We start from the raw sequence: 21,658 nt of genomic DNA, 5'->3' as shown, positions 1-21,658 counted from the left end.
TTCACTTGTAAGTACTATTTTATTTGGCCTGAGTCTACCATGGTAATCACTCATTTGACGAAATTCTCAATTCTATTCTATTCCGGTGTTGAAGCCTTGATTGTGAAGAGAGAACCGTACTGGAGACTCTCCCACCAGATAAATGACTATACCTCATAAGCTTATTCCTCACGCTGTCAGACTTCATCGCCTGGATCAGAATGCTAAGTTCTTCAAGTCCGGGGACCTTTTCCAACTCCCAATCCTAGTGAATTTCCGAAGAGCTACTGCGTCGAGGGCCCCGAGAGCCCGGTCTGTGGTTCGCAATTCCTTTTTTTCCACGGTGCGGTCTTCTGTCTCCTTCGCACGCTTCTTTTCATGGATCCACCATCCTGACAACGGCTGTATGGAGTCAAGTGCAGCTTCCTCAGTCGGAGGAGAAATGCTATAAACGATCGGTTCCAGCTGGCCGCTTGCGTTGTATTGAAACACACCACTGTCGTTGTGATCTCTAGTACCATCCAACATCGCTCCGCTGGATGTGGCTTGGATACCGATCAGTCCAGCTAACATCACAGCGTCATAAACTACCCCATTGTCGTCGATAGTAACCGGCACGGAGGCGAAACCAGACGGGACATCATCTGTATCGATGCGACGTGACAAAACAGCATCCAACCCCCATTCAGTGTTCTGTGTCTGGAAATTTGGGGAGGAGGAGGAATGGATGGATTCCGCGCATAATAACTTTCCATCTTCACCCCAGAAACAGAAAGCTGAAATCCAGCCACATAAATAGTCTGGTCCACTGCCCATAGAGTGCTTGTGGGCACATCTGCTCCAGAAACTCAGTACATCAGGTGAGTTTGGAGTGTCAAAAGAAGCAACGAAATGATTCAGGATCGGCCGAAGAAGCTGAGCAAACCGTGCAGGCTCGTCCCCTAGCTGATATAGCTTCTCAAGTTTCTTCAAAATATTTTCCCAGTCCTTTCGCTCGCCTAACAATGTGACAGACGGAATTCCGCATGTCAATGAAACTTTGAACGAAAAGTACTTCTGTAGAGCGCCCATCATCAAAATAGCTGCGACCACATTGTCGGATTCTGTTGAGGTGCTAAAGTCTGGCATGATCCAGGTTCGTAACTCCTCGTCCACCACACTTTTCTCAATCAGCCTGGTCATTCGTAAGGCCAACGCACCAAAGTCAGCGGAGTGGATAGTTCCCACTTCAATGACTTCAAGAGCTTTTTGTCCCTCGTGTGAAACGAAAAAAGATCGCAGCTCCTCTGCATGTGCGTTCACAAAGAAACTGAGTTGTGTCAGAATGGAGAACCACACATCTTCGGGCCGTATTATCAGGTTATGGTGATCGCTGTAGGCTAGAAACACGGCCCAGACGAAGCCATGTCGAGAGGCAGAGACATGAGACGTGCGAAAAAGACTTGGCTGAAACGAACTCTGTATCAATTTCCGGCTGCGCTCATGGTCCTTCGGACATGAGCGTTTGAATAGCTCTTCAGCAGTGGATACCTTCGGGGTTTCCCATTTGCGAGGGCAATGGGCCGCCGTGGTAAGGGTGATGGGCATATTGTTCTGGGAAAGCTTTGACCAAGTGTCGAGAGACGATGTTGGTAGAAAAAATCACCTGCAAAAGGAATGTAGATATTTAATGGCGCATCGCTCTTTATATCCATGGATTTTGCCTCCCACCGAGAAGTCGAGGGGCTGTGAGACTGCACAACGAGCCTTTAGAACGACGCTGACTGGGGGGCACAGCCGACCTTGATCGCTGGGCACAAATGCACGCCTCATACATAACCCCGGCTCCAAGTTTCTGACTGCCCCCACTACTGAAAGTTTGGGGTTACAATATCCACCCGGATTCCAAGGATATTGGGCCTGGGTGGTGATCTGCGGCCATTGACTATAAAATATCCACTTACGTAGAAGAAGGGGGTGGTGGAAATACCCGGGTGTTGTGGTGAAACGGGCGAAACCCCGCACTTTCAGCCTCAAGAGGAATGAGTTGGCAGCGATGCCCAATACCCTCGTTGACTAACTCCAAGCCGATGCTGCAGCCGGTATTAAAATATTGGTATTGTAACTTTGTTGACATGGTGCCCCAATTAGATCAGAAATCTCGACTTGTTCTATGCTGATTTGGCTGTTACATACTGTAAACTTTCAGGGATTTCGATCCAAAAAGCGTACCCAGAGACATACATATTTAAGCGTTACAAAAAGGACTTACGATGAGTTCCTTATTCACTCATCATTCATAGGCCGTCCAATCAACCAAAGCTCGTCCTATTCGGAACTGCACTCTTACAGCTTCAAACTAGAACATCGGGAGCGGTGCCATCCTGTCAATACGCAAGGCACTGTTCGCTACATCACAAATATCTTACTATGGACTATTTCCTGACCCAACAGGAGAGGCAGCAATACGGGGATGCAATACAGTATATCCCTTGGTTTGGCGGAAATCATGACTCGGCTCAAAGATACCCTGTGGTTCCATTCAGGGAGTACCTTGAGGTACGCAACTGTCTGCCGGCGCGGAATGTTATCGAATGGATCCTCTCCGATCCAGACGAAGCACTACCCATGGTTCAGTCCTGGTTGTTCTTCGGTGTGATTGAATCTGCTTTGTTCGATTCCTTCTCAGCGAGTCTGAGGGATACTCCTCAAGGAAAGGTCATTGACACGAAGATTCTCAGGGGTCTGAAAGTCTCCTGGGAGTTGCGGCTGAGTGGGGTCGGATGGCCAATTTCACAGTGGCGAGATCAGTGGGACGACACGCGTGTGAAAGCGGAAGCCATCCTGTTTGGACTGGGAGCGCTGGCAAAAAGCAGTTTATCCGGCGAAGTGTCTCTTCCCGAAAGCACGGAAACTGCGCTTGACCATATAGTTCGGGGATCGCTGCTTTTGCTCGAGCATATGATTTCTATCGCGCCCCCAGTGCTGTATGAGAGGAGGCCGATGCAAACCCTCATGTCTATGCGAACACCAGGCATGGAGGAGCAGCTGCGCGGTCGATTGCTGAGTCAAGGATGGTGTCCATCCATGTATAATACCTTCGGCTCAATATCCGGAAGTTTACACCTTCTCGAATATGCTTGCATCTTCCCTGCCACAGACGGGCCGACTGAGAGACACGAGGCGTGTTCGGAAGAGAGGTGCATAGGCCACAACTTGGATGTGGATACCGCGAAGGCCAAGCATCGCCAGCCGGACTGTAAGTGTGAAAGTGTGGCCCCGGGTCTCCATCAAATTATTGCCGCGGTCGACGGTGGTGGCTTTCCGGTGATTGATATGCGACGTTTACAGTTAGCTCTCATGCCCGGTATTTCCGACTCACAGAGGGATCGCATGAGATATAGCGCGGTGAGCAAATATCAGGAAGGAATGAAATTCGCTGCCATCTCCCATGTCTGGTCCGACGGTCTGATGGGAACCTCGGAAACGGGCCTTCCAGGGTGCCAGATTCAGCATCTCGCTGGTCTCGCCTGTGCCTCGGCACAGAGCTCTTTGCATTCTGAATCCGCTCAGGTGCCATGGTACCTCTGGATCGATGCGTTATGTATTCCAGCGGATTCACGGTTGCGGAAAATGGCCATTACCAAGATGAGACAGGTGTATTCTGAAGCTTCGATGACTATCGTACTGGACAATGGCTTGTATAGCACTCCGGACAACCTGACTGGGTTCTCGATTATGTTTCGGCTTATGACCTGTGCCTGGTCACGGCGCTTGTGGACCTTGCAAGAAGCCATTCTATCAAAAAGCCTGTATATCTTGTTTCCTGCAGGTCTCGCGGAGGTTTCATCACTTTTTCGGGATGTACTAGACGGAACAGACGAACCAATTGACGATGAAAGGCTACATGGCCTGTCGCAATTGACAGGGCTCTCTTTTGACGAGGTCCAGCGGTTAGATCAGAGCTGCCGCACGCGACCCTCCAACAGCATCGAGACACTTATGCTGCGAGAGTTCCGGAGTCTTCCCTCCCTTACGAACGTGGAGTTTCGCATGAAACAGGTCTCTCAGATGCTGTGCCTACGCGATTCCTCGAGGCCGGAAGACGAACTGCTTGCGATTGCTCCTCTTCTCGGAGTCGACGTCTCCCAGCTTGTTCACATGTCCGGCGAGGATCGAGTGAAGAATTTCTGGCTGCAACTTGGCACTGTTCCCAAGGACGTGGTTCTGCTGGAATACCCCAAGTTGTCAACTCCTGGATTCAGATGTCTTCCGCGAGCCATGCTGGGACAGAAACTCCAGGAGCCGATGCACTGGGGCCGGGATGTCCTGATCACCGATCAGGGTGTCCGCGGTAGATATTGGGTTTACCAGTGGTCAAAGGACTCCGGATCGACGCAATCTGACACTCATGGTTCTGTTGTTGACATGGAGGCTGATCAAGTGATTGATTTCAAGGTGCATGATTATGAGCCAAATCGAGACTCCGTGTCTATAGACGCCCTCCTTCTTCTCGATCTACCAGCTCACTACTCAGAAGTCCGGAGCCGATCATTTCGGGGCCTGGGCTTGTGTTCGTCTGGTTTTTTTCACGAAGGATGTGAAATATTCAGGCCGGGGAGGATACTGTACTGCTATGCCGCTCCGCCCTTGACCGACTGGGACGGCAAAGATTGCGTGTTTGCCGCGGGAAAAATCGTCGAAATCATCATTGGCTGAGCCTTCACTTCTCGTTTCTCAAGATGGGGAGTTGATAAACCCATCACCACTATCAAAGATAGTGCGATACTGCCAGTCTCATCTGATATAAAATCTCTGGTTCTCTACGTCCCTGGATCTACCAAGTTTGTAGGGACCGCACTACGAAGCGGTATGAGTGCCAGGGTCCCAACCCCCTGTAAGCCCCCTTTGGGAAGTAGTTTAGTGCCCGAGTGCCTGAAATGGTTCCGCCTATGGTAGCCTACCACACCGCTCTTTATGGCGAATTATAAATGATCAGTACGTCGATATGATGCTATTCCTACCGTAGAAATGCATGTATCGCCTGTTTCCTTAGTGGTTTACTATGCTAAGCCCTCCAAGTTCATAATTGCGGCTATTCAGGTACATACAAATGCATAAATCTCCAGTATTCTAGATGTTTTACTCTCTTAAGTTTTAAACGAGGTGATAGACACGTCTCCTACGATCCAAAAAAAACGGAGAGGCAAAGGCAATGAATGAGTAGTCTGCGACAAAGTACGCTCATGGGTCTTTTGAATGTTGGATGCTGCCCAACCGGCCAAGAATGCATAAGTTCCTCCGAAACGGATGGCTCGCTAACATAGCTGAATAAAGAACTGTCATTTTCGCGCGTTTTGTAAACTCCATAGAACATATCAGTACTAATCCATAACCACTTTGAATTCTATCAAAGATCCAAAATATGTAATCACAAATTCTCTTTCATCTACGCGTACGATAATTGTTTTAGGCGAATTCGCTGAGATTGCTGAACTCATAGTTCATGGCAATTAGCCCTAATTTCAATTGCCTTGCCTTCATAGTAAATGCGTCCATTCTTTACCTCGAAGTTTGGCCCGTCCTTAGTACAGGAAAATCGATATACGTTTATTGGTGGGTTTATATAGTGATCCACTGCGTGAAAACTCTATACTACCTATCCAAAGCTTCAACATGCCCAGATATACTCCTAGAATTAGGCAATTCTAATCATCCATTATTGCATACAAACATTTGCTCCCTGCCGTTAGTATCTAGTGGATCATTTATATGCTGTATTACTTGCTTTCAACCTTGTAACTCAACAGAACTGATTGTCAGCCTAGGTCCACGGTCATATAATTTTTACGAGCAAATCACTTGCCCAGGTAGTCACTTCATGCAAAGATATAGGCGCGATGCCTTGTGTGGAGCAATGAATCAGCTTTTCGTTGGAACATCAACTGGAAGGATTTTGGCATCAGTCCTCTCCGACGCAGTACGAAAGCTTTCCACCCGTTCGCAGACAAAGGTGTCAACGCCGTTGACGGGGACGACTAGGGCTGTATGAAAATACCTGTACTGAGGAGGTTGAATTGGTCGGTGGGTGGCGAACGTTTAGAGAAGTGGGCTTTATGTCCGAGCTCCGAGTCCGAGAGCAAGATGGGACAGCACTACGGGCGACTAAGTGTGCCATCGGAACATAGCTCTCTCATTGGACAATAGCTCACCGTCATCAACCACCGCCTTCTCAGAGCAGGCCCTTCGCTTTCGCCCAATTCCAGGATTTGTGTCGAGGGCTCTGTTATTCATCCTCCTTCGTACAATTACACCATGACTATGATTAATTACCAGACACACTTTATAAATTCAATACTTACCACTACTTAGCATTTAAATGCAATTTTCAGAATTGGAATATCTCTATTATTGGTAGTGGTGGTGGAAGCCATTTGCATTATGTACTCTATAGTGATCTCTGAATAGCTTCATCTATATGGAGTGCTCCGTACCAATTTCTACACCATAATTACGAGGGATCTGGACGGCCTGCGGCCGCCGGATAGTCATTTCAGAGCAAAATGACTGATTCTAACTTCTAATGCTACGCAAAGTGTGACTGTAGAAGCTCTGGGGAAGACAATGATGGTTCGTTCATTCTCTAGGCATGGACCCTCGGGACATGTCCGTTAGGCCTAGTCTATTTATTCTGCCAAAGTTAGCCGACAATACTTCACGTGACATAGTTTCAATGATTTTGGAGCCCATAGGATAAAAATACCCGATCACGTGATATACATACACGAGGTTATGATTTAATTGCTTCGCTTCGCTCCGCAATAATTAGTTACCTGGCGCATTCATTTAATTCAATGCTGTCTACTATCCAGCATTTAAATACAGTTTTGAAATTGGAAGTCTTCGTTATTGGTGTATCTCCGAATAGCTTCATATTGACGGATCCGGTAAGCTTTCAGAGTAGTATACTTCATAATTCAAGTATAAATAGATTAACTAGTTATTTAACTAAATAGTCATGAAGCATTAATTTTCAATTATTGCGGAGCTAAGCGAAGCAATTATAGAATGAATTTAAATTTAACTAGATTAGGACTAGCGCATTGTCCTTTCATTTCCTACCGGCAAATATTCAGGCATGGTATTCGGGTATAATGATGCATGTCTACGCTTCAATATTACTAATAGTTAGTTTCCGACGTACTCCGTACTCCGTACTCCGTTCGAGTAGTTGTAAAAAGAGAGAAAAAGAGAGAATGAGAGAGTAGACACAGAAGTGGGAGAGCCTGATTACACAGCTGGGGGCGGATCTAAAATACTGCTTGGCAATATTATCCGATGAGGGGGTTATATTCCGATGGCACTTAGTCGCCCGTACAGCACCTCACTTCAGCAGCTTGCCGACCCCGAGCTTTCCCTCTGACCTTTCCAACATCATTGATGTCCGTTGACCGCGCATTCAATACCTGCAATTTGGACTGTCGTCAAGATGGCTGAGGACCAGAGCTTTGGCAGTACCCGGTTAGCATCTTCACCCGCTCGTCGGAGCCGCCGACCTGTGCAATCCTGCGACCCGTGCCGCCGCCGAAAAGTACGTTGCGATCTTAAATCGCCATGTTCAGCCTGTCAAGTCTCCAGAAAATCGGTGACGTGCACATATCAAGGAGATCAGCAGCAACCCAGTCTCGCCCTGGAAGACCGTGGAAGCGAGGGCAATACTGTCCAACAACAAGTTTCTCGCTCACTCAGCATTGCCCCAAATAACAACATCGATCACCCTGCAAAGAGGCAACGAACAACGAATGAATCTGAGCGAATTCGGAGCGTAGAGCGACGTGTACAGCAGCTTGAGCACTCGGTTGTACCAGAAGTCGATCCCCAGCAGCACAGCCTCAGCAGCAGCAGCAACAATCATCTCACGCTGCTGGCATTGTCTGATCGCCTCCAACACGTCGAGCAGCGGCTTGCTGAGCTCTCCCAAGCTCGTCCTGCGCCTTCAGCTGTCACGGGCGATAAGTCTCTAACAATTCCGTCTGTCATCCCTCGACTTCGTCACAACCAGAAGAAGGTAAAACTATTTCCTTCAAGCCACTGGCTGCACAATGCTGAGAAGGTATCGTTGAAGCACCTTTCTAATGAACACCTTGACTGGTTGAACATTGGCTGATGTGTCAATAGTTCAGAGTCAGCCATGTTGGAGACAGTGACGTTGAATTGACCTTCGTGGATACCAAGGCCGAGCTGGCCGATTCCGTGAATGAGATACGCAACTTGCGACTCACGATGAAAAATGAGCAGGCACCGCAGATGGATGACCCCGTTCCTCAACTTTTGAGTACAATGCCGACTCGTTCCATCTGTGACCGACTAGTGAATCACTACATGCGGACTTTCGAGTTGATCTATCGTTGTTTTCACATTCCCACATTCTGGGCAGAATACGAACAATACTTCAGCCAGCCGCAGCCTGTAGTTACAAACTTTGCAATCAAGTTGGGTTTGGTGTTGGCCATTGGAAGCGTCTTCAGCAACGACGACGACAAAGTTCTACAGCGCTCGCGGCGTACTTGGATACAAGCTGCTCAATACTGGATGGTTGGACCGTCAGAGAAAAATACCAACAATCTTGATGGAATTCAAATTTTCTGTCTTCTATTGGTTTCGCGGCAGATAACATTAGTCGGCCGTTCACCGTGGCTGTCGGAAAGTGGTCTACTTCGGGTGGCTATGGCTATGGGCCTGCATCGAGATCCACAACTGTTTTCTCTGTCTCCTTTTCAAGCCGGGATACGAAGCAGGCTTTGGACAACAGTCCTAGAGCTCGTAATCCATGGTTCCATGGACAGTTCCATCCCTTTGCTTCTTTCTTCAAACGATTTTGACGATCATATGCCTCTTAATGTCAGCGATGCTGATTTAGATTCAGCCAGCAAAGAGTCTCCATCTCCAGAACCGTTGACAAGCTATACGGAATCGTCGATACAAATTCTCATGCGTCAGTCCCTGCCGATACGACTTGAAGTTGTCAGGGCGGTCCAAAACGAGCGATTAGAGCACTCATACGAAATGGCCATTGAGCTAGCTACGAAACTTCAGACAGTTTGCCGTACTCTTGCAAGCTATTGTCGATCGCATTGGTCGCAATTCCTAAGCATGCATCACGCTTTCCTTGATATGCAGATTCGTCGGTATATTCTGGTTCTGCATCGGCCTTTCATGCTACAAGCGCAAAAGGATCCCCGCTTCTATTTTTCCCGGAGGGTTTGTCAGGAGTCTGCAATGATTATCGCCACTTATGCCGAGCGACTTCAGCTACCTACAGACTCTCTTGACGATCTTTCCAAGTTGATGGTGATGAGCACAGGGTCATTTCGCGGACCTTTGAGCCTGGACGTAATTTCAGTCTTGGGCTTGGAGGTTGTGTCTCAGCTGGAGGAAACGGGTTTTGGTCCGTTATCTGCTTCGATTGGTCTCAACCACACATTGGTCCTTGATCCTCTCGCTGAACTGGCGCGCGGCCAGCGAGCGCCCATCATCCGACTTTTGGAACACATCAACGAACAATTACTGCAGATCGTAAAGTTGGGCCATCCTACGTTGAAACGCTACATCTTTCTTGCTGGCATTCTTTCCCAGATACACGCCATGGAACGCGGCCAACCCATTTTGTCTGCTGTGCTGAACACTGCAAAAGACAGCATGAAGGAGTGTTACGATGTACTACAGTCCTACAGGGCCGCCAACACTCCCCGAGAAGTGTCGCAAGACGTGATCGATAATGAGCTTCTTAACGGCCTGGATTTTGGCGCAATGGTGAGTACAAATTACCAAATATGCGCCTCTTACATAGCACTACTGACTGAAGTCAGGACTCCGACTACTTGGACTTTTCGGCCTTTTTGGTTCCAACTATTTGATAGAGCAAGTCCACAGGACGATTTACGTTGCGAAATGAAGATCGTGATTAATTGAGGTTAATTCTTTCTATTCTGTTCTATGTCCGATCGTCTGTCTCGGAGGGGTTTGCTTACAAAGGTGAGGTATGAGCTGTTGCTTGAAGCAACACTTGTGATGCATTGTGCACTTTGTCCAGACTATCTGAGCGCCACGCTGAAAATCCATCAGGCCGCACGAGGAGAAGACAAGCATCCCAAATTCGGAACGCATGAGTCTCATTCATCAAACAAAGGCTCGTTAAAGGAATACTGTGCTGCCGTGCTGCTTCTTCAAAACTGGCCAGTGCGATGGGCACCTGAAATTGGTCTCCGGCTGCTACTGCTTCTTTCTGCAGAAACGCGACCATGGTGAAGCCTTTCCCGAATCTATCGGAAATGGCGCTGCCGTCAGAAAAAGCCACATGCGGTACCCGCGAACCAGGAAAGCTAGTTGGGATGTAGTTGCGTGAGTCGAACTGTGATGCTGCCTTTTCAACATCCACCTGCTCGCTCAGTACTGCCAGACTCGACTCGTAGCGGTGTCCGATTTCAACGCCGAAGCTCTGATTATGGTCATCGTTTTGCTGAATGTACTGATTGATTTCCTCACGCAGGGCTATGCCGCGCTCATCCATGGATTCGATGACGACCGGATCCAATTTTACAGCTGTTGAAAGCCCCATAATTTTCATCATGTGGATTTTGCGCCAGTGTTGCATCAGCGCTGCCACAGGACGACGTTCCTGTTCGTATGTCTTCATCAAGTGAGTGCCACCCCAGCCTTGAATAGTGGCTGGGAGTCTCCAGCCAAGATCCCAAGCATCAGCAAGGCCCATATTCATTCCGTAGCCGCCCAAAGGAATTGTCTGATGACAAGCATCTCCGGCAAGGAAGACGCGCTGATGATTTCCGCTCCACGTTTCGGCGAGAACTACTGTCGGCGTGAAGATGGAGGTTGCAGTTACTTCATCAATAGAAATCGGGTTGGGTGAGCCCATACCGCCAAGGAACTGGGCGACTGTCTTCTCGACGGTTAAATCGGCTGCATTGTAGTCAGAGCCTAAATAATCGTGGACTGTCCAGGTCTCCTTTCCGTCTTGCGCGATTATGGCGCCGCCGACAGAGCCGTTATTGGTTATAGGGTCCGTGGGAAGAAAGGTATGCCAAAATCGGCCCTAGCGACACTATTTACCCTGAATTCCCTAGTTATATAGAGTCTAATCTGAGAATTTTCGACTACAAAACTGACCTGTCTGAGAGCTTTCGACCACATGGATATACGCTAATATTATTTGGGAATTTCGGACCATAAGGACGACAATCTTCAAAGTTGAATATCTTCGTCAGGCGGTAAGATAAAAATAGTCATTAGAGTACTCTCTTCCTCTATCTTCTATGAAAAGAAAGCGCCAGAACAATAGTTTTTCAACGATACCTAACAGTCCCAATTTGCCTTATAGAATCTTGAGTAAGTCGAAGCCCACCCCAACGTCTTATATCCATTGCTTCCGTCACCACCGCCCGAGCCGTCGAAGTATGCCTGTTGACTACTGAACCTAGGAAATAGCTGATTGTTGAGGCTGACTGGCATCATGGCTGATAACTGCAAAATGCTAATGGTATGGCGTCCGTCGAACGTTCGTCGGTTGCTGCCTGGATTCTTGCTGCCGCTCATGTCCGCACGATGCACATTGTTGAGGATTTTGACGTGGCTCATTCGAGTCTCTGATAGATGTCAGTTGATAATTCTCGACTTGACCATAGTGTCTTGGGAGTACCGACTTACCGAAGAAGCTTCTTCGCGACGAAGTAGCCAACAGTGCCGAACAGACCGATCTTGAGAAGCGCCATCCCTCTTCTGGGTCCGTATGCTCGCAGCGGAAAGTTGGCTCGAGCAAAGACTTGTCTGGCATGAAATCGACTGAATCGGCGAGGAGGATAGTCCATGATTTGTTGTTGAATGATTCCTTAAAACCTCGCAGGTGGACGACGAATGTTTATAGGTAAAAACATCCAAGCCGAGTCCGGAACTCCGAGGCCGATCGGGGTCGGCTTTCCTTTTGAATAGCTCGGCCGCGGACTCGGCCTCGGGTGTGCAGCAGCGCCTTTGCGTATATCACCAACGAACAGCATCGGACGTCCGATCTTTTACTCGACATCGGGCATTGCTAGCTACAGCATGTATATCCGACCTCCTTTCATACGCAGAACTTGGCCTCGTGCCAGAGGTATATAGTACTGGCCATATTCTTTAGAATCGGACTCGTTATTCCAATCGACATCACAAGCACAACTATCTTTTGCGCGCCCTATCAAGCACCCCACAGCAACTATGCACGACGACCGTACCGCTGAGCTCGAAAAGGGCAGTCCAACCTCTTCGAGACCATCGAGTCCAGCGGAGCCCAAGCCTCAAGCATCTAGCCCACCAGCAGCACCTGAAGGAGGCATAAATGCCTTCTTATCGCTACTCGGAGGCTCCTTGGGTCTTTTCATCTCATTTGGATGGGTCAATTGCATTGCTCTGTTCCAAGCTGAATATCAGACCAACCAGTTGAAAACCTATAGCAGCTCGGAGGTGTCCTGGATCACTTCGTCCGAATGTGAGAGCCTTCTTCCCCAACCGGCCGTGAAACAACAAGCTCATTTCAATCTAGTTTTCTTCATGCTGTTCATGTCACCGTTGTCTGGATATCTATTCGACAACTATGGACCACGATTGCCGATCTGTATCGGTGGATTGATGCATGTGTTTGGCCTCATGATGACCAGCTTGTCAAGCAAATACTACCAATTCTACTTGGCACAGTCGATTTGCTCGGGAATCGGCACATCGCTCATTTTCACTCCGGCAATGACTTCGGTTTGTGTGATCACTCTTGGAACTTATCGCGCATTCTTTGACAAGCTTCGCAGCCTATGACTTACTTCAGAAAGCGCCGCGCTTTGGCAGGAGGATTGACCGTTGCAGGCTCGAGTCTGGGTGGTGTAATCTTTCCCCTTATGGTCAACAACCTCCTTTCGGAGGTCGGCTTTGCATGGACGATGCGAATCTGCGCTTTCTTGATCCTTGGGCTCTGGGCTATTGCCATGCTCACCATCTCCTCCAACTTGCCTCACACTCGCAAGGAGTTCAACCTTGCGAACTACCTTCGGCCTTTCACGGAATTCAACTTCTTGATCTTGTTGACGTTCTGCTTTTTCCTTTACTGTGAGCCGCCTATCATTATGTTGCATCGCAACACAGCTAACCAGGGTTTAGGGGGATTGTTTGTCCCTTTCGACTACCTTGTCCTGTCTGCTATGCACAACGGAATGTCAATGACTATGGCCTACAATCTGATTCCCATCATGAACGGAGCGAGCTTTTTTGGACGTACGATTCCCAATGGCCTTGCCGACAAGTACGGCCGTTTCAATGTGCTTATCATCATGCTCCTTTTCACTGGTGTCATCACTCTGGCCTTGTGGTTGCCTGGTCGCAGTAACGCGGCCAACATTGTCTTCGCCGCTTTGTTTGGTATCGGATCTGGCACCACCATTGGCTTGACACCGCCCCTTCTGATGACTCTCTACCCACCTCAGGAGATCGGGTTTCGAATCGGGCTGGCTCTTGCTATCGCAGGCATTGGTACCCTTACGAGCCCTCCGATTGCTGGTGCAATTGCAGAGACAGGGGGCTCTTTCGGCTTTGCGGCCTTGTTCAGTGGCGTGAACTTCATGGTCGCGACAATCTTTTTGGTGTGGCTGAGGGGTAGAGTTTCTGGTTGGAATCCCCTCACAAAAGCTTGATGCCTAGTCAAGGGCACTGAGCGTAGCAGCCTGCTGCAAATACAACATCTGGTGAAGAAGAGGAGACTGGCGTGGAGGCAGAGAAACATAAATCGGCACACGCGTGACATGAACACGATCTTGCGGCAGCATGGCACAATCCCTTCTGTGTAAATACAAAGATTTTAGTCTTACATTTGGATCAATCTCTGTAGACGAAAAGACGATATGTATAGATTTAGAGAGTCCGGAAATTGATTTTATGACCATTAAGATCACTACCTCTTCAATATATGCTTGTTAAAATAATTCATGGGTCATATCTATATCACTCATGTCACTCACCACTCATGGGTGAATGGGCTTGCACGAGTTTGTTAAAGATTATGGTGTTTAGACCGCCTTTGGGCTGTTTTGTGTTGTCTTATTGGCTAATCGCTTCCTACCGCCTACGGGTAGTTCTGCCCGTCATACCCCATCAAAATCCGTACTCCTTTCCACCTCATTTCTCTACAACTTCATTCAGACCTCTTTGATTAACTTCGTTGAATCAACTGTGATATAGAATCTCTGATTGTTTCCGTCACTTAAACAGCATTATACCCTTAGAGATTTGCAATTAAATGACCACCAGTCGGAGTCGGGAATTTTTACTTCGTTGGTCACGTTTATCTTTTGGATTAATTCATTCATATCTAAGTACAGCATCGTTAAAAGATTTATAGGACGCCCTGGGGCGGCCGACAATCTTGTTTTTTATGATTGTGGAAGCACCTTTCCATTATTGCGGTCATCACTAGTGAGGGTCTGCTGCCGATAGCGCCTAGATATCGCCTTAATGCAGTTGCCCCTCAGAGCTCTCCTATAGTTCCCGGTCATCTGTTGATAATATCGTCCTGCATCGCGAAATGGCACCGGCCACGAGATCAGCGGCCAGGAAGTGCTTCATTGCGTCGACCTTGACTCCTCCAGCCTTGAAAACACCGCAGGTTCTAGAAATGATTCTGCTTCAGACAAATATGCGCACTCTTCTGACATCTTGCCTATATGTCTGTTGGGACTGGCATAATCTGATCATTAAGTCACCATCGATTTAAAAAGCCCTCTTCCTCATCCCAATCAAAGAATCCGAATGGGGCGCGGGAGAAAAGGTACCTAATCCATTTTTACTACTAAGGGCGACCCAGACAACCGCGACTTTCATTTTTCCGATTGCGCGATGACCAAAGATCCCGTAACTTTGGATCGTTTTGTCCAGAAAGATGCTAGCTGGCGCAGGATACTCGTGTGACAGCCTCCTATTTCAGAGCTCGGCCTTTTCCATATTGATTCTGCCAGGGGTGGCGACAGCGCTCACTGTATTAGTATTCCCGTTAGTTTTGCAATCAATCTAAGATTGGAATTTCCCGGCTGACATGATGTATCTAGGCAAATCCGAAGAAGCAAGCAAACGGAGGTGAGGGCCTCCGAATGGGAAGGCTCTTTGAGATCTTACTATTCGATTCGCCCATTCGAGTTAGAAGGTCCAGGCGTGCACGCCTGTATTGGTCAGCAGATGAGCCGATTGATTTCCATTCGAGTTGTGAACTCAATAAAGACGCATTTCATATGCTCTACCATAGGACACGACAACTATCAAATTTTGAGGTAGTCTGATATTATAGCGGGAAGCCAACCAACTAGCTAAATACTAGAAGCAGTTCTTGCATCCGCCAGCTCGTCAATCTGAGCTGCTGTATTACCTATCTTCAATGTCAGCTCCTTGCCCTAATAAAACAGAACTGACTACTTCTGGAGTTGCCGGTCGATAATTGTCTAGTTGATATCGGTTTTGTCATAGCGATTGGTAAGAACGATCCCTTACGGATATAACAATGGAAGTATCCTCACCTCTTACCCTTCGGTCACGGGGAACTTTACATCCAAGGAGATCATACAGTTCCTTTTCCAAGAACTGCTGCCAGTAGTCTCTTAGAGCTAACACGAGGTCTTCATCGGTATCCTTCGATACGATTCGGTTATTGACCTTGACCCGCCACTCTATGAGATAATAGATATAGGTTGGCGGTTCTTCATTGTAAGTACAATCCTCATCCTACTGAAAAAACTGAAGTAATTCGAAATTTTCCGGTCATGATTGGCTTGCCGCATTATTGCCATTATCGACCGCATACAAAGGGGAGGGGCTGTACGTGGACCGTGTGTCGTAAGGGCTATGAAAGAACCCAGGCGTGGGCGCATACCGAGAGTCCTGCTCCCACGATTCGAGCCATTCGGGCTGGAATATACAGTCAACATCGGGTGGGCTTCGAGTTATCTCTCGAACTAGTTGTAGCTTTAAAGATATATATTAGCTTGCTTGAATATAACAGCTTCACAAAGACACCAGTAACCAAGGAAAACCATAATCCGAGTTTCTGGGGCACTGGCGTTCCAAGCTTTGAGGACGAGACGAGCACACTCTACCAAGAGAATTGGATGCTGACACGAGCCTGGTGGTATACCCGTGGCTGGATCATTGGTAATTCCAGGCCCTTACAACGGGAATTTGAGTTATGGAGATCCAATCCTTTGTGGTATATGCATCCAATTATTGTTGAAGGCTGCAAGTCTAGAAACGGGTGTTGTGGTCGTGATTGTGGATGTTGTCTTGATGCTCAATGTGCAAATAGTTCAGCCGGGGCGCTTGGTATGGGACACTGCACTTTTAGAATGCGGATGTTGTATAAGATCGCGTGGCTTTGAACTGAGTGAGGAAAGGGAAAAATTTCTTCTTGATCGCTTCTCATCTGATGATCAGATGGATACTATGGATCATCAGGTCGATCCTTATCAGCGCCGAATTTGTCTTGTCTATATTTGGGGTTTGAGTGTGGATGATAGCTAGATCATCCAGAATGAGATTCAATTTCAAAATGTTGCTGCTATGGGACTTTCAAATAAGGGAAGTGAAATTTGAAAGAAAAAAAAAAACGAAGAAGCATTACCCTACGACTGCTATGGTTTGCCCTCGACAAGCAAACCTCCTGGGAGTCATGTCCAATGATAAGAGACTTCTACCCGGGGATTTCACTAGGTCTGTGGGGTTATGTGGTGCGATGTTTTGGGAGCCTCTAGCATGCGGGACGGAAGGAAGAATAGCTATTTTCTGTAGAGACTTCTCACTGGAGGGAGATCGTCGGCGAAGGAAGTCTGCATTTGGGTTGATCTCGAAGGATGACTGGAAACGAGACGGACGGCCAAGAATCGGCGGCAACTGCGTATCTTCTTCATCGGGTTCAAGATTCAAGAGTATCTTCAGACTCCGTACCCGCAGAAAGTTCATCCTGGTAAGGCTCGAAAACATCTTCGAGCCCCATGTCGGAACCCTCATCCTCACTATCGCAATCCCACGGCCTCATAGGGACGTTGGCTGCTCCACTAAGGGCACCGATTCTATGGAGAATCCATTGCATTTGGAGGAGATCCCATGAAGGCAATGGTAGGTTTTCTGGATCCTTGGTTTGGAAAATGACCAGATCACCAGAATTCATCTTGTGCGCGGATCCATCAGTGTTCTCAACACGAAGATTGAGTAAATCTGCGGGAGGATGAAGCGAAATACTCGGTTTGGCCTGGATCTGAACCTTCTGTCGCGTGACCTCGGGAAGCCAGTAGAAGCGTGTGATCAACTCCTTACCGTCATCGCGCAGATGGAGCGGCTGGAGGGCAAAGTAACAAGCCCCCCAAAGCCTGTGGGCGTTGGGGCACAAGGAAAGCAAATTCTCGCAAAGCTCTGTGCCACATGGGCCCGTCAACCGGGCTTCCCATTGATCGACTTGGTCTTTGCCCCAGAACATGTATAGCGTTTTCCAGAACTTGTCGTACGTGTCAGTGTTCTTATTGTTTCCCGATGATTGACTTTTCTTCAGGGATAGTGGGTAGATGTGAGCCACATCTACCTGGGGGAAATTGGTGATCACACAGCTGAAATCATCGCGCTTAAGACACTAGTCAAGGTATTAGTACATAGATCATTCCTCACTCCATGCAAATTAGACGACTCACAGCTGTTTTTGCGGTCAACTTTCGCTTCGGGCTCTCCTCCCCTAACTTTCGCTTCCCTTGTGTCTCAGGCAGCCCTGCGATCATCCTCGGCTTTGTTTTCCCTAAGGAGTTTCAATGTCAGTCCTTCCGTCGGTTAGAAAGGGGTATGAAAAACGGAAGTAGCTCACAAGCCCTGATCATGGCGAAAGTATTCGCGCCTGTCATGGAGAGGGACGCATAGGTCTGGGAGCATTCCGCCACCTGGAGAATCTCTCGAAGGGATTCAATATCGGACAACCAGAGGCATGCCCAATATGTTGAGTCCGCTTCACTTTCATTTGATTTTTCTATTAGTTTGTCGATCAACTTTGCTCTCTCGGTATCCCCAAGTTCTGGCAATGGATCAATAGGCGGAGGGCTCCATGGAATATCAGCAACTGGCATAGTAGGATTCTCGATCGGAGGCGCTTCCTCAAAGCCAATAAGCTCTGATGAAGGTTCCATGTTGTCGTGATGGACTACAGTCATGGCTGGTCGATAGGGAAACTGCTGAGATGGGTGGAGTTAGCCAAGTGCTCCCAGCACTGGAAGGCACGTAACTCACCTGACTTCACTCCGAGGCCCAATTGAGACGCGCAATACGTAGTGCTGACGATAAAAAAGTTTGCTTGGTCGTTGGAACTCAAAGTAAGATAAAATCATCTTCAATCATACTTCGTAACTTCGTGACTATTTACTTTACTTGATTATAACTTGACAACCACAACAAATAGTCCAATACTTCGGTATAGAACTATCCAGCGCTCTGCCTAGCGTCGCTCCTCGACGCCCTAAAAGGACTCGGCCCATACAAGGCCTTCGAGGCAACGGTACAGTTGAGAGACAGATCGTTGACGCTAAATGACTGAGAAGCATAAGGCAAGTATCACTATAGACCCTTCTAATATGTGCGTACATAACATACGATTATACAGCAATATTCCCTTAAGAACTCTCCCAACCAATATATACCCATGCCCATGGACACTCCTATTTGATTTTGGTAGCTCATGTTCTAACTCAACTTGTGATCAGGAGCGGAGCGTATTGGGGCGCTAACCCAAAAAGGCAGTAATTCACAGGCGCCGTTTACATACTCAAAAAACCCTACATTTTGATTAGAAAGAATTAGAAATGCGTATTTTATCTCATACCTACATGTTTTAATCCTGATGACGATAGAGCAATTTTGGAGCAGTTTTGGAGCACATATTGAAGTTCTGAAGTTTGTTGAAGCAGTTGTTGGAGCAGTTGTTGACGATGAAGTAGATGTGGTGATAAAAGTGACTTAATTTTGTTAGTGGTTTACATACAAATTGTAGGTACCTGCTGTCTTGCTACTATATGGGGGTACTAGTGATCTCGACGGCCTAGGGCCTCCAGATAGTCGTTGCAGAGCGAAGCGACTGATTCTAACTTTAATGCTGCGCAAAGCCCCCCTCTTACTGGCTTATTGGCTTCACAGCGACCCTCGGCTAGATCAACTCCCCTGCTTTTGTCATAATTCAGCCCCCCTGAGAGAAAACTTGGCCACGTGACACGTACGTAAGATCTTCTGCTTTATACTTGTTTCGCTTCGCTCCGCAATAAAGGCATGTAGGGTGTTGAGGCAGGGAAATGTATCTGATTAGGAAGGCGGTACTGAAATGAATATGCAAGAGGGGGCTTTGCGTAGCATTGGAAGTCAGAATCACTCTGCAACGACTATTTGGAGGCCTTAGGCCGTCGAGATCACTAGTACAGCCTAATTCGGCATCGGGCCAGTCAGAGCTGGGCGTCGGAACTCATCGATCCATGGATAAGTCTCATCTCTATTTGCTTTCATCTTCTTTCTTCGTCATCACCTCATTTCAAGTCAAACACCAAGCAAGATGAACCAAGATTGCTCCCGAGAGGAGTCCAAACCTCCACTTTTCGCCCGACTCGGCGAATTTTCAAAGCTACCACCAGAGCTACGCTTCCAGATCTGGAACTGTCTCTTCGATGATTTCTTGTGGAACACGTCCAGCACACCCTGTGGTCTATCCATCCTTTCTTGCAATCGATACCTCAACGAGGAGACAACTCATATTCTATACGAACGTCGCGTCCTCTCTCTTACTATCGTAATTCGTTGCTCGCCTGAAGGAGGAAGAATACCAGAATTCCACGCTATCGTGAAGGCGGCAAAGGGTGCGGGAAAACTAATGGGGGTCAAATTCATGGGATTGAGCTACCTTGATGATGTTCTTCGACTTGTCCGAAATTTTCCAAGCTGGAGATTCCAGAAATGTGGGCCGTGGATTCACGTCAACTACTTCTGTTTACTGTGCCCCAGCGAAGAGTTAGAGCTGTGGGACTGTGTTGTCAGGGTCGTCGACACTTTGAAACTCATACCGAACGGCAAAAACATCACATTCAATACTTTCTATCCCTACCCTCTACTTCGAGAGCAAACAGTAGGACTAACGCGGAGCGGTGTGATAAAGGACTGGTTTGATGAAAGATTCCCGGGGCAGCCTGTGCCGTTTCGGAGCCGCCATCGTCCAGACATTCGTGATCACGGTTATCCCCCCGGTCCATGCCTAATCATTCCGGTCTACCACTATACGGTATTGCAGGCCATGCGTTCTGCCGAGCTAAAGCGACATGAACGAGATAAGCTGGAGGTTGAGTTATGAGCTGTGAGATCCGGAGTCTGCAGCCTATGAAAACTGAGCCCATGAGCCTTTCAAGGCTACAGCTTGAAACATTTCCTCCCAGTCACCAAGTCCTTTCACATCCCGCTGCCGCCCCGTCTACCGGCGAGAACGACCTGTATCTGTTGTCTCTTTACCAAGAGTTGTCACGATCCACTACAGGTCGCTATCATATGCTTCATGTTTGCTTGCTCGCTCGTTTGCTTGCTTGCTTACTATTTGCATTAGATATATTGTTTGCTGGATATCTAAGCCAGATGTTCGAGGTTTGCAATGTTCGCAAAGGGACAGCTATATCAACAGGCTGCCTCCCACTTTGCAACTTGCTTCTTCTTTCTCTCCCCATCTTAGTTATTCTGTATTGAATGCACTCTTCTATCTTTGGAAGACCTGGCACGTCACAAAAGCTTGTGCTTGTGGTGAGCTACCTTCTACTACTTCCTCTGGCCACACTTTTTTGTACATAGATCTATTACTTGACACACCACTAGGCTCCTTGGGGCTCACATTACTGACCAGTCTCGAGATCCGTCGGACATGGCTAGGTGGCATCGGAGAATCAGTGCAATGACCCGAGCATCGAAGGCTCTTAGGCAATACATAACTTGATCTGTTGTTCAAGATCATTTGACTTGCTGTTGTTTGAGATCGGGTCCCCTTCCACTATGTGAATGAAATGCCTAACATGAAATGCTAATATAAATGAGCCTTACCCGCCGTAGCAACACACACAAAGAGCATCAAACGACAGATATGCTTGAGAAATTTCAGTTTCGGGTTTTTATGAGTGTAATATTCAGAAGATTCGGATCTTCATCGGCAAAGGCAAACACAGACCGCTGTATTTGAACTTCGGTCTATGAAACATTGTGTTTCACATTTGGTTGCATCTTTCTGGGAGCTAAAAGAATGTTAGAAATAGGCGTCAACCGAAGTTACATGGTGATTGAAATCAATACTGGGAAACACAGTCTACGAAGAAAACAGTAATCAAGAAACGGTGATTATTATAAGAAGTAAAGGGATCGCATGCTCATCAAATACGGATGAAGTATATTTGTTACTAGATACATACTGTATATGAGCTCGTCTTAGCTTCATCCATAAAATATTACTAGACCTCAGCACCACGATAAGGTACGAGCTCTTCGCTGGGGGGGGGGGGGGGGGGGGGGGGGAAGAAAAAAAAAAAAAAAAACAACCGAGATAAGAAAAAATAGGATGAGGGGTGTTCGGCCAATGGGGGGCTGT

General features: G+C 47.6%; 9 protein-coding genes across 9 annotated transcripts; 5 read left to right on the top strand and 4 right to left on the bottom strand.

Annotated features, from left to right (window-relative positions):
- Positions 1-195: 195 nt before the first annotated feature.
- Positions 196-1,566, bottom strand: LCP9604111_330 (DUF4419 domain-containing protein; the record flags this gene model as incomplete). The annotated part of the gene is made up of 1 exon (XM_039068645.1): positions 196-1,566. The coding sequence occupies one exon, from the start codon at positions 1,564-1,566 to the stop codon at positions 196-198; it is 1,371 nt and encodes a 456-aa protein (XP_038932878.1).
- An 822-nt stretch (positions 1,567-2,388) lies between these two features.
- LCP9604111_329 (uncharacterized protein) lies at positions 2,389-4,677 on the top strand (the record flags this gene model as incomplete). Its single annotated transcript, XM_039068644.1, has 1 exon — positions 2,389-4,677. One exon carries the CDS (start codon positions 2,389-2,391, stop codon positions 4,675-4,677), a length of 2,289 nt encoding a protein of 762 aa, XP_038932877.1.
- Positions 4,678-7,447: 2,770 nt separating this feature from the next.
- On the top strand, positions 7,448-9,875 carry LCP9604111_328 (fungal specific transcription factor domain-containing protein; the record flags this gene model as incomplete). Its single annotated transcript, XM_039068643.1, has 4 exons — positions 7,448-7,549; positions 7,631-8,071; positions 8,137-9,771; positions 9,828-9,875. 4 exons carry the CDS (start codon positions 7,448-7,450, stop codon positions 9,873-9,875), a joined length of 2,226 nt encoding a protein of 741 aa, XP_038932876.1.
- A 110-nt stretch (positions 9,876-9,985) lies between these two features.
- On the bottom strand, positions 9,986-10,891 carry LCP9604111_327 (uncharacterized protein; the record flags this gene model as incomplete). The annotated part of the gene is made up of 1 exon (XM_039068642.1): positions 9,986-10,891. The coding sequence occupies one exon, from the start codon at positions 10,889-10,891 to the stop codon at positions 9,986-9,988; it is 906 nt and encodes a 301-aa protein (XP_038932875.1).
- A 615-nt stretch (positions 10,892-11,506) lies between these two features.
- On the bottom strand, positions 11,507-11,840 carry LCP9604111_326 (uncharacterized protein; the record flags this gene model as incomplete). Its single annotated transcript, XM_039068641.1, has 2 exons — positions 11,507-11,618; positions 11,680-11,840. 2 exons carry the CDS (start codon positions 11,838-11,840, stop codon positions 11,507-11,509), a joined length of 273 nt encoding a protein of 90 aa, XP_038932874.1.
- A 385-nt stretch (positions 11,841-12,225) lies between these two features.
- On the top strand, positions 12,226-13,685 carry LCP9604111_325 (MCT family MFS transporter; the record flags this gene model as incomplete). Its single annotated transcript, XM_039068640.1, has 4 exons — positions 12,226-12,496; positions 12,551-12,756; positions 12,810-13,104; positions 13,156-13,685. 4 exons carry the CDS (start codon positions 12,226-12,228, stop codon positions 13,683-13,685), a joined length of 1,302 nt encoding a protein of 433 aa, XP_038932873.1.
- A 1,241-nt stretch (positions 13,686-14,926) lies between these two features.
- Positions 14,927-15,315, top strand: LCP9604111_323 (uncharacterized protein; the record flags this gene model as incomplete). Its single annotated transcript, XM_039068638.1, has 2 exons — positions 14,927-15,036; positions 15,093-15,315. 2 exons carry the CDS (start codon positions 14,927-14,929, stop codon positions 15,313-15,315), a joined length of 333 nt encoding a protein of 110 aa, XP_038932871.1.
- A 1,627-nt stretch (positions 15,316-16,942) lies between these two features.
- On the bottom strand, positions 16,943-18,194 carry LCP9604111_322 (HNH endonuclease signature motif containing protein; the record flags this gene model as incomplete). Its single annotated transcript, XM_039068637.1, has 3 exons — positions 16,943-17,653; positions 17,712-17,812; positions 17,879-18,194. 3 exons carry the CDS (start codon positions 18,192-18,194, stop codon positions 16,943-16,945), a joined length of 1,128 nt encoding a protein of 375 aa, XP_038932870.1.
- A 1,406-nt stretch (positions 18,195-19,600) lies between these two features.
- Positions 19,601-20,389, top strand: LCP9604111_321 (uncharacterized protein; the record flags this gene model as incomplete). The annotated part of the gene is made up of 1 exon (XM_039068636.1): positions 19,601-20,389. One exon carries the CDS (start codon positions 19,601-19,603, stop codon positions 20,387-20,389), a length of 789 nt encoding a protein of 262 aa, XP_038932869.1.
- Between the last annotated feature and the right edge of the window lie 1,269 nt (positions 20,390-21,658).

This window comes from Penicillium roqueforti (genome assembly GCF_015533775.1).
Source record: "Penicillium roqueforti strain LCP96 04111 chromosome Unknown scaffold_01, whole genome shotgun sequence".
Classification (NCBI taxonomy): domain Eukaryota; kingdom Fungi; phylum Ascomycota; class Eurotiomycetes; order Eurotiales; family Aspergillaceae; genus Penicillium; species Penicillium roqueforti.
Note: the sequence above shows the minus strand (reverse complement) of the source record. Positions and strands in the feature narration are given on the sequence as shown.